The sequence below is a fragment of the Malaya genurostris genome, chromosome 3, assembly GCF_030247185.1.
Source record: "Malaya genurostris strain Urasoe2022 chromosome 3, Malgen_1.1, whole genome shotgun sequence".
Classification (NCBI taxonomy): domain Eukaryota; kingdom Metazoa; phylum Arthropoda; class Insecta; order Diptera; family Culicidae; genus Malaya; species Malaya genurostris.
In genome coordinates this window covers 138,090,942-138,103,411 of record NC_080572.1, presented here as the reverse complement: position 1 = coordinate 138,103,411, position 12,470 = coordinate 138,090,942, and the positions used below count along the sequence as shown (strand labels likewise).

Below are 12,470 nucleotides of genomic sequence, written 5' to 3'. Positions count from 1 at the left end.
GGACTTTCATTGAACCAATGATCCAACGTATTGGACCAATGAAGGACCACCTTTGAACTTTTTTTTGTAAGAGGGGAGCGACCTGTTTTTTTTGTTCGCAAAACCAGTATTCTCACAAAATCGATTTTTGATTTTTCGAGATAGATATGTAAACTTATTCCCGGTTTACTTACGGAAGAACGCTCAACTAGCCAAGCCCCGGCCTTTTTCAACCACGTCTCGACAGGACAACGGTCCATCACCAATGAACCCGCGTCTTACTCTTAGTAGTAGTCTGCGCGATGACTTGACACACATACTACAGAACTTTGGCTAGCTAGCACAGGGATGTGCAAGTTACATTAATTACTAGTCTCCTCCGGCCTTTAAGAGACTTGCCATATGCTACATTCGGCCATCCTGCTTATCTCCGTCCCGGAGATAGCATTCGCCTACACTTGACGATTCGGCACGTTCTATCGTCATTAACAGACAGTAACTCTGTATGTTCAATTACTGTGAAATAGAATCTCTCATTATCATTGTCAACAGTAACTCTTAAAGAACCGTTACTGAGTAGTAGGATTTCTCATTTTCAACGTTAACAGTAACTCTCAAAGAACCGTTACTGAGTAGTAGGATTTCTCCTTTTCAACGTCAACAGTAACTCTCAAAGAACCGTTACTGAGTAGTAGGATTTCTCATTTTCAACATCAACAGTAACTCTCAAAGAACCGTTACTGTGAGATCAACCCATACCATATCTTTCATCGAATTTCAATTCTGTATCACTTGAGCTTTGCTGATCTTTCTATTCTTCTCACTATTTATACACTCTGCATCAACAAACACAGTGACCTTGATTCATATTATTCGAATCCAGCTATTCGATGCATAACAAAACGTCAACAGAAATTTCAGTCAAGACGACAAGCCGACAGTCGACTATTAACTGTTGCAGCTGACCACCCAAGTAACAATCCGCAACTAGTTCTGATACGACAAAGTCCAAACTATGTTGCAACAAGAGCACGAATATGTTTTTTATGTTATACTGGTTAAAACATAGTCACAGCAATGTTTCATCATAACATAACTTGTTACGAAATAGTTATTTAGGTTTCCAATAATAACATCTTTGTGTCATATTGAATTATATATAATTTATAAGCTATCGTTACTTAATCCAAACATATCTTTAATCACAACAATGCTTCTAGCTACTAGTTGAAAATAAGTTTATTTTACTTCAATAGTAGCAACCCGTAACTAGTTCTGATACCACTTAGCCCAACTGTGTTGCAACAGGAGCACGAACATTTTATGTTATACATGTTTTTTATGTTATACTGGTTAAAACAAGGTGACAGCAGTGTTTCTTTATAACGTAAACATTGAACTAACTATCATTTGTAAGTTATCGTTACTTGATTCTAACATATCTTTAATCACGGTTATGTGTTTAGCTACTAGTTGAAAAAAGGTTTAGTTTCAGTTGCGAAACCATTATAAATACGTTAACGTTTATGTGAATTGTTACTGTGAATTGATATAACAATAACTTAGATATTATAAGATTATAACATATAATTTCTTCATTGATTCAGATAGTTATCGGTAGATTTTCCCAACGTTATGATAACGAAAATGCAAACATAACAACCTTTGTTGGCTTGAATATGGCGAACACAATATGGAATCTCAAGAAGTGTATGAAACATAAATAAAACCAGGATATTACTTGTTTCAAAACTACTTTTTGCCGAAAATACTGAATGGCAGAATAGTCATTTTTGTTCTATGCACTGTCAAAAACACGAAGAAAATAATATAGGGAATGAACATCGATTGTGATAATATTATAATTCTCATGATATATGAATTTAAAATGATGAGAAATCACTCTACTTGGAATAATTTTGAGCATTCTGAACATAGTGTTATTTTGCTGTTTATTTTCATATCTTTATAAACAGATATTGATTGAAGGCGCATAAAAAACAGTTAAGTAAAATTTAATTCCGCTCGACAGTTTCAAAATCGTTGTGAAATTTGTACCTTGTATCAAGTTTGTGATTTAAAGTACTCCTCTGCTTTTTTATTGATGATAGAAAAGTGTTCTGGATTCATTCAATGTTTATAATGTCGATGGTGACTAAGTTTCAACTAGTTTACTTGAAAACAAGTTATTTTCAAGTTATAAAAGATAAGTTCTTTCAGTATGACATTACAACGTAACGACAACTTATTTTTAGCCGACCTAACAACTAGTAGAAACTGCGCTTTTTGAGTCATGCAAGTGGTTAGATGTTAGTAACAATCACTCAAATATCTGGTTGCAAACTAGTCACAAACAAGCTAGCGTAACAAAAACTTGGGCAGTTACCAAAACTCCCTTTTTTGTATACTAATCCTTCAGCGTGCATATAGTCTTTTTAGCCTTTAGCTGTCATCATGGCAAATACTCAAAACAAACTAAACTTGCAAGCAATATCAACAAAGTAAACAACAGTATTTATTTCGATCGGATTTAGTTTCGTTTTTCAATAATGTTATAGTTACAACAGAACGTTACGATTAATATAAAACTTCGTGATGTATTTATCACTACTTCGTACTCGAGTGTTCTTCATCGCAATCACTTTCGTCAACTTCCGGAAAGTTATCCTCTGGTGGTTGACCCCACGGTTTGATTTTTTCCGCTACATAGACGGATTCAAATGGCCTCTGAGTAATTTGTGTAGCAAGTGTATCCTTTATAACGTAACGGTCCGCCTCAAGTACTTTATCAACCACATATGGTCCGCGGGATCGCGGCATCAATTTTCGGGAACTGCCGTCTGCCGGAGGCTCAAATCGTAGAAGAACCAAATCACCTTTACTGTATGCCCTGGGAGCTTTGTGCAAGGAATTGAATCGTAGTGCTTGCTTCGCAGAATTTCTGCTCATCTGTTGAAGAGCCCTTTGTCTGATATCAGGAAGAAGGCTTCTTTCTTCGTCGATATCCATCTCATCCCGCAGGGCATTAAGCAATTTATTGCTCAGGATATTTTTTGGACGGTATCCTAGTAAAACAACTTGTGGACTCTCTCCGGTAGTGCGATTTTTCATGGAATTCATAGCCCATTGAACAGCGGGCAGATGAAGATCCCAGTCACGCTCGTCTTTACCTGAAGTGAAACATTTTAGAGCACTAGAGGCAAACTGGAAACATCTCTCGATTTGTCCATTTCCCCTGGGCGTTTTAGCCGCTACCAGTGAATGTTTCATGTCGCTCATTTCGCAAAAGTCAGTAAAAGCTTTCGACGTGAACGCTGCTCCTCGGTCGGTTACAATTGTTTTAGGCATTCCGAAATACTGAGAGATCTCTTTCAGGACTGAAATAGCTCCTACGGCGCTGCAACTTTTAGTCGGACGTAGAACAATGAATCGAGTGAAGGCATCGATAATAGCAAAGACTTGTGTATTCTGCCTTTTGCTTTTTGGAAACGGCCCGCAGTAATCTGCGTGTACTACCCAGAACGGAATGGGTTGCTTTGGAAAGGTGTGGATTTGAATTCGAGTTTCATCGGGACCGCGCTTGTTAGATGCACATTCAATGCAACATTTTACGTACTGCTTAATAAAAGCGTTCATGTTTTCAAACCAAAAGTCTTGATTTATAAGTTCAATAGTTTTCTCTATACCAGGATGAACCATATCGTCATGCAATGATTTCACAACGTGAAAACGTACTTTTGTAGGCACGACAAACTTTAGTCCTAGTGGAGAAATACGAAATAGGCGCTCATTCACAACCTTATAGTTTTTGAGTATATCCTTTTCCGCTTTTAATGACCCTTCTAGCATTTTCCTAATTTTACAAATTTTGCCATCTTGCAATTGGAGTGCTGCAACCCAATCGAAACAGTCAACACTTATAGATAAAACACTGTTTGATTCAACGTTCTGTGCGTTCCTGCTCAAGCTGTCGACGTGATTCATTTGTCGTCCTGATCTAAACTTCAGGTCGAACGAATATTCTTGAATTGTCAGCCACCAACGAGCTATTCGCGGATTGAGTTCCTTTTTAGCTCGAGTCAATGCTAACGATTGGCAATCGGTGTACACAGTGAAGTGTTTGTTCAGTAAGTAGTATCGAAATTTCTTCAAACTTTCAACCACTGCCAAAGCTTCTAGTTCATAGCTGTGGTAGCGAGATTCTGTATCGGATGTTGCTCTACTAAAATACATTACGGGGTGCGACTCATGTTTGTCATTAATTTGAACGAAAATCCCTGCTAATCCAAAACTACTAGCATCGCAATGAACCTCATGTTCGAAAGTAGGGTTATATAGTGCTAATACGGGTCGACGAGTTAGAGCGTATTTGAGGCTTTCAAATGCTCTCTGCTGTATTTCACCCCAAACGAAATTTACCTTTCCTGTGAGTCGTGTGAGCGGAGCTGCGATATGCCCGTAGTTTTGTACAAACCTCCGGAAATAACCAGTTAGACCAAGAAACTGACGTACGGTTCGTGCATCTGTGGGCACTGGGAAATTTTCAACGGCTTCAGTTTTGGATTCTCCAGGTTTTACGCATCCTTCGGTAATATCATGTCCTAAATATACGATAGATGTTTTGAAAAACTCGCACTTACTCACCTTAAGGGTCATTCCTTATTTCGACACCTCGATTAAAAAACGTTCTAGCAATTCTAAGTTTTCCTCTTCGGTCGCGGTGGCAATCAATACATCGTCCATGTAGAAGGAGATGCCTTGATCTCTCAATGGCTGAATAATTTTTCTCATTACCCGACCGAAAACGCTAACGGAGTTAGATAGCCCAAAAGGTACACGCTTGTACTGGAACTGTCCGTCAGGCGTAACAAAGGAAGTGTATTTTCGCGAATCTTTATCCACACCGATTTGTAGGTATCCATTCATCATGTCGAGCAATGTGAATATTCGTTTTCCACTTAGCTTTTGAATTTCTTCCTCAACATGGTTTGTTGGAAAGTATTCTTTTGGAACTACACTGATCGCAATGCGCTGATGACATTTATTTGCCAACTGCACTTAACCGAGATTGAATTCTGTAACACAAAATACACATAAAATATCAATGTTCAATTATAACTATTTTATTTGCGATACACATTTGTTTAATATGTGACTCAAAAAAATCAATCATTATGTTGTATCTAATGTTTCGAATCTGTTGCACACATAAAGTTCATATTATAACGTTATACCTTTTTACCAATACTAACAAAACATGAAAAACATGTGCAGGTCTATTACTCTTACCACTCTTGCCTACGAACCGAACTGATGCCAGGTAATTTTTTCAAAAATATGTTCGCCGAAAAAATCATTATATGCAAAATAGGTGATAAAGTCCCATAAGAATTTATTTTTGTGAACAATTTAACTTAAATCCCGCCAAGTACGAACGAGAAGTCAGAAAATATCATATCAGCATTGTCGGAGGAATCGGTGTATTTTTAAAAATAGATGCACCACATTGAATCTGTGCACCTGGCATATCTGCAAAAAAAAATGATGGCGTCCACTAACGAAATTTGTGCCGAGCTCAATTTACCGGTTGAATTTGCTGAAATATTTACAAGTAAGTAATAAAATGTTTGATAAAGTACAAGCTAACTGTTATATACTGTACAATTTGATTTATTTACTAAACGTTACACTAAATTTTATTGTCGCTGAATGAAATTCTTTGATGCATTCTGATTCTAGTTTGTGAGTACAGGAAGCATTAAAAACTGTTAGAAAGCTCCAAAACAAGCTTCCAAATCCAGTGTCTACAGTAAATATTTAGTCGCAACAAGAAGAGGAGTCAACATTGAACAGTGTACAACAGATCGGTATCGTGACCAGCATTCACCATCAAGACACAGACGGTTCAAGTGTAGTCAAGACAGTGCAGAAGATACCGAACGACTTCAATTCTACAGAGTACTGTAATCTACTTCACTCAGGCAGTTCTCCACAAGTGGTCGATGACACACAAAGTCATACCGTGTTTCTGCAGAACATTCATACACAAGCCAAAACAAATATTTTTGACTCTGCAGCCATTAATTCTGTTGCTAAATCGAATCCGGAAAATTTGAACGAGCAAATTTCGAAACATCTCCAAACAGCACTCATCTACCATCAAAAAGAAAGCGGCAGGGCATAAAGATTTGTGGAACACACCCATAATACTCAAAAATTTTATCAGGAAAATTGTCGAGGACTTGATCATGTTTCGGAATAAGAGGTAGCAAGTGACACTGTTATTACATCTTCTTGGTAGTGTATAGAAAGATCCGATTTGATTGAAATATTTGGACTTAACAAGTTATGTGAATTGTTGAAGGCAGCAGTTACCGGTCAACAACTAATAAGTCGTGCTCAACAAGGACTGTTATCCGATAAGAGTCAAGCGGAATTAGTCTCCATAATCTCGGAATATCATATGAATTCAAATGGAAAAGTCACGGAAGAAATTCTTAAAACCAACACTAAGGCTATTACAATGCTATTCAAAAACGAAAAACCGGTTTTATAATATTCTTAATTTTGTGATTTTTTGCGTGGCAAGATATGTTACTTTAAACAATTTTGTTTCATTTAGGAAATGTGTTTCACGAAATAACGGTGGAATATTATACAACAGTATCGTTAACGCAAGGCAAAATCGATGTGGTTCATTCACGACCCTCAGGAGAGGAAGCATTGAATTGGCTCAAACTTAACACTAAACCGTGGGCAACAACTCTTGAGAAGTGGTCTGTAATTTTCAATTGTCGTCAGTCCAACCCAAAACCGTTTGATACTGAGTTCGCCTTGAAACAATTTCGTCACTACGCAGAAACGTTCGGGTACCAGCTGGAATTTTTTTTTTAATCCAGTTTTCATAACAATATTTTTCTGATTTACGGAACGTAGGTGGTTATAACCGTCATTACCTTTCATATGAAGCAGTAGCGAAGCTAGAAGAAATACATATAATAGGAATACAAGGCATAGATGGTTTCCCAACAGAATTACACAAAATTGATCACAAATGTTATTTGTAGAAAACGAGCATTTTTTTCGTTAGTTTAAATATAGCATGATTCTAATTGAATATGAATAATAAAGATTTTTTTCTGTATTCTGTTTTTAAACATTTTAGAAATTATTATACAAAGTATTTGAATTCCTAAAATTTCAAAGTACATGAGCCTTGCATGCATAGTATAATGAGTATCAATATTCATTCAATTAAAATTTATGTTATCTACACATAAGGAGTAGTAACATAACATAACGCATCCTAATATTTTTTATAGTGTGTATTATTATTTGCATATATAATGAATGTGTGTTAAACATAAATACAATATCAAACCCAAAATAGTCTGGTATGTGCAGAACTCATATGTAGCAAGTATAAACACTCATTGCAAAATTGTATATGATTAGCACATATAAACTATGATGAATTTACCCTCAGTGTATAGCATTCATCATGCGATAGTCCACGCACATTCGATAGTCTCCAGTGCGTTTTGGAACAATTACCACAGGGCTCGCAAACTCAGATGACGATTCCTCAATGATATCGTTTTCCAAGAGACTATTTATTTCATCTTGCAGGAACTTCCGCTGACCGTGAGCTACTCGATAAGGTACATGTCTCACAACTTTATTTTCCTTCAACGTGATCTTCATAGTTTCTATATCAGTGTAGCCAATTTCATTGCGGTCTACCGCGAAGCAATGCCGATAACGATTAATCAGGTTGATCAGCTTCGATTTACCGCTCTCTGTAGCTGATGGATCTACGATCAAGTCGTCTATTGTAAGAAGTACATTTGCCTGCATTCTCTTTTTTTCTCTCACATACATCATTACGGGGTTCTCACATTGTATGCTTATTGTATCCAAAGTCTTTACAACGGATACACCTCTTTTACAGAAAAAGTCGTCCCCGATTAGCATGTCATATTCCATCGTGTTGTCAGGAACCACCAGAATATCAATTAAGTTGGTAAAGTTATCTATTTCGACACATTCCGTCACAGCTCCAACAGATCTACATTCGCCTCCGGCAAATCCTTTTAAGACCGATGTATCTGTTTTGATGTTCATCTGAAGTTTTTTCGCCACCCGTTCCGCGATTAGTGTTCGTTCACTTCCTAGGTCAATAAACGCGTTCACCTGTATTCCGTTCACGATGGCAAGTTTCATGTAAACCACGTTATTTACATGGTGGTGCGGTTCGACGCCACCCTTCAACGAAAAACCTTTCTTTGTGGACATTTCCGCGCTAGATGCTCTTCCGACCGACAAATAAACAAAAAAGGCAATTTTTGATTTACTGGCGTAGAAGTGTACGATTTGGAAGGACCAGCTTCGGGTGTGGGTATGGAAGGAGTTTTAATATTAGGTGAATTTTCTACGCGTTTTCAATTATCCATTAACTTTCTACCTGGCGTTTTGTTAAATTCTGCACGACCAGTGGTACTAGCATCTCGTTTTTCGCCATCTTTTGTTGCACGTTCGACACGAATAAGAGCATTCAAAAACTGTGGCAATGTAGCTGCCGGATCCTGTGCCATCACAGCACGAGTGGATGCATATGGAAGACCCTTAATCAGATAGTGCCTGATAAGTTCATCAGATAATCTTATTTTCCGTCCCAGCGCAACTGTTTCATGGAAGTATGATTCCACTGACTGATCGGGTTTTCGTTTCAAGTTAATCAACTTCTTGTGGATCCCAGCCGTATCAATGACCGTGGGAAAATTTTCTAAGAACCTTTCCCTGAAAAGCTCCCAAGTACGAAGCTCCTGTTTAAAACCGTCGTACCAAAATTTGGCAGGTCCTTTCAATCTCATACAGGCATACAGTAACGTTCTTCGGGGTTCCCATCCAAAAATTTCGGCCATAGAATCTATTTCATTAAGCCAATCTTCAGATGACTGACTCCGATTGTTATCAGGATCGAATTCCGAAATAATAACTTCGACTTCATTTGAGCGCATCGCTAAACCCGCATCCGCAACATTGGCCTGTCTCTGCCGATGTCGGCCCACGTCTGACCGGTTTCGATGGTTCATATTTTCTAATGAGAATGTGTCATAATTAAGCAATTAAGGTGAAATGTAGCGTCATAAAATGCGCGCAAAATTTTATCCGCTTCAGTTGAACGAACCATCGCACAAAGCATACCAAGAAAAACGGACACATAGAAACAAGAACTTTTTTCAATGATTGAGCGCAGTGGGTTTACCTCTCGTTATATTGGCTTGTAAAAAAGACGGGACGTAATGGATTTTAGAATTCTTCACACTTTGAACATATGCTGATTCAATCATCATTGTTAGTGATTACTCTTACACTAGAGTTATAAATCATGAGTAATTATGAATGATTAACATGAGGTTATATGTATATGTATTGACTAACTTGCTAACCATGTATATGCCTGATTTTAGTAGCAAGCATCGATTCTCCTTCAAAAGAACGGTTGAAGACAAGAGAACATTCAAGTATGTTCGATATCTTTGCCAGTCGTTCACCAGGCCCTTCCCGCCGATGAGATAGAATTTACGTAAAAGTTTTTTTCGGAAGCGACTTTCGGAATTGTATAGCATGATGAGTCTAGAAATGCCTGTTTCAACGATAACGAACCGAAGACCAAACAGCCTCTGGCCTCCGGTGCCAGAAATCATCAATAGTTTAATAATTTCTTAGATTACATTATTGGAATACATTCCAATTATAACTAATAGTTCATCATACCATGCAGTTAAAATTATTTAGTGAATCTTTTCTCAAGCACATATTTGGGGCACGAAATTGAATATAAAGTTATTTCGTAGTTCCTTATTATTCATTCGATTTTGAAAGCAAAATCAAGCGTTGATTCATTGTATTCATAATAATTGAAAAACCAATGAATTCCAATAAGTTTTCCATGCTGACTGGCTCGAAGCTGGCCCTCAATGTTTATCACATTGTTTGTATAAATGACAGCTACTTAGAAAATAAACGATTTCTTACAATACTCATTTTATTGTATTCAAGTCGTTTTTATTTCAACACAAAACCCAATGCTGCATAAATTTGCGTCATTATTTTATATCTATTTTTGGCTCACGATATAATGCCACCGTGCCCACCGTGCATTTCTCACACCACCTCAATACGAAACAGCAGCGCGCAAGCAATAAAAAAAATGCAGAAAAGTTTATGTAAACTTTTTCTATTTTCGGTTGTTTTCGCTAAAATTTTATAATTTTGAGTTGCATTTTCAGATTCTTTGTGAAATTCTGCTACAAATACTACTTTTCAGTTCTAAAACCATCCCCGTGGAACGGAACAGTGACCGTTTATACATTTCAAAAACCAATTACGGCTCGGCAAAGCAAAATTTCAAAATTCTAAGAATACTTAGTTATGATAAATTTGATTTCGAAAACTTAAGTGTTTTTGGTTTTTCGAAAATCGGTCTAGTTTTTGAATAATTGATCAAAAACGCGATTTTCGCATTCCGCTACATTTCACCTTAATAGAAACGGTTGCTGATTGAAACAGCTTGGCTACTTACCACAACTGATTCAATAATTGTTTACAGAATGATTCACAATCTTCCAAAATGTATTATGTAACAAGAGGAACTGAAAGTCCAGTATACGTTTATCGATAGAGCAAAAATTATGGAGTGACATCCGTTTGGGTTGAGAAATAAATTTAAGATGGCGTTTATAAATGTTTGCGTTAATACTCTTGTGCACGACGACTCACCGGGATGCCAAACTTACATATGTATGCTAAATGTTGTAGGCATTCTCCTTTTCAGAGTACTACAATTCTGAATTCACCCTGGCATCCATGATTGCGAGTTGTAGTTTTACACACGTTTACATTCGCATTCTCTTTCGCTCTTCACATTCATGGGCGCCATTAACATGCTTCTAACTCACACAGTCTTTCATATAAGTTGGGATGTGTATAGTAATATTAGCTGTATAATTGCGTTTACACACACTCCTATACTTCGTTGCAAAGTTATATAATTTAACGTGTTCTGTACTTACAAGGACCTCTGGGTAGCGTTGCGAAGAATATCAACCAGATCGATAGGATGTCAACCAGAGGCGATAGTATAATCCCACTTCTGAAATGTAAACTTATTCCCGGTTTACTTACGGAAGAACGCTCAACTAGCCAAGCCCCGGCCTTTTTCAACCACGTCTCGGCAGGACAACGGTCCATCACCAATGAACCCGCGTCTTACTCAAGAGGTAGTAGTAGTCTGCGCGATGACTTGACACACATACTACAGAACTTGGCTAGCTAGCACAGGGATGTGCAAGTTACATTAATTATTAGTCTCCTCCGGCCTTTAAGAGACTTGCCATATGCTACAGATATACCTAGTACAGATAGATTTTTCCGCCAAATACAATATTTTGAAGAAAAAAAACAGCTGGCAGCTCTGATCTGTTATGAAGACCAGAGATGCCGTTTATACAGATTTATCTGTATTATACAGATTTTTGCATGCTCATACAGATTTAATACAGAGTACAGATTTCCTTAATTTAATACAGATACAGATCTCACAAACGGACAAATCACAAATTAATATGTAAATCTGTTGTGAGATCCATTTATTTTATAATTTGAAACCAATTTGAACTGACATTCAAGGAAGTGATGGCATCATGAAACTTTACCGTCAAACTGAGAGTTGTATGACCCGACTTGACGTTGCATATTGGGTGTTAAAATTTCATGTCAAATTATGAAGTCAACAATTTCAAACTAGATGAATGTATGGAATTACAATTCAATTGTTGTGGATAAAAAATTAAAAAAAAAACTATGAAAATCTACCATCCTACAACCACAATCTATTGAACAATCCAATCAGCGTGGTCACCATGAGATAGCGTTATGGTGATTGTTTTGACATATCCCATGTATTTAGAAAAATTTTGGACGATTTTTTCAATTTACTTGAGTTTGAAAGAATGCAGATTGCAAAACCTTACAAATATGGGTAAGGAAAACGATTATTCACGTGTTGTCATCAAACATATGATTTCAAATTGTCCTATACTCTTGACAATCTAGGATGAAATTTGAAATTTTCAGTTCACATACAGATTTGATTTAGATGATAAAACATGAGTAAATAGACTAGTCATAAAACATTTGATCATAATTTATCAATTAATCTCAAAATCCAACCCAAAATAACAGAGAATATCCCAGATATGAAAATAGTACCCAACTTCACTTCTTCGAATTTGGTATTTCATGTTACGATTTCTCCATAAATATCAATCAAACATACCACGGAAAGTTACTGAATCATTAATGATCGATTTTTTTACCAAATTTTCACACGTTTTTGCATGTTAGTATTCGATTCATAAGAAAAAATAATAAAAACCCTGCATTTTATTCGAATCTCAAGCAAAATTTGATCACCATCGCTTAGT

General features: G+C 36.8%; 1 protein-coding gene across 1 annotated transcript; it reads right to left on the bottom strand.

Annotated features, from left to right (window-relative positions):
* Positions 1 to 7,461: 7,461 nt before the first annotated feature.
* On the bottom strand, positions 7,462 to 8,274 carry LOC131434006 (uncharacterized). Its single transcript, XM_058600625.1, has one exon. The coding sequence runs from the start codon at positions 8,272 to 8,274 to the stop codon at positions 7,462 to 7,464; it is 813 nt and encodes a 270-aa protein (XP_058456608.1).
* Positions 8,275 to 12,470: the final 4,196 nt, after the last annotated feature.

Excerpts from the sequence above, each read along its gene's own strand:
- LOC131434006 (XM_058600625.1), bottom strand. The coding sequence starts at position 8,274 with ATGTCCACAAAGAAAGGTTTTTCGTTGAAGGGTGGCGTCGAACCGCAC.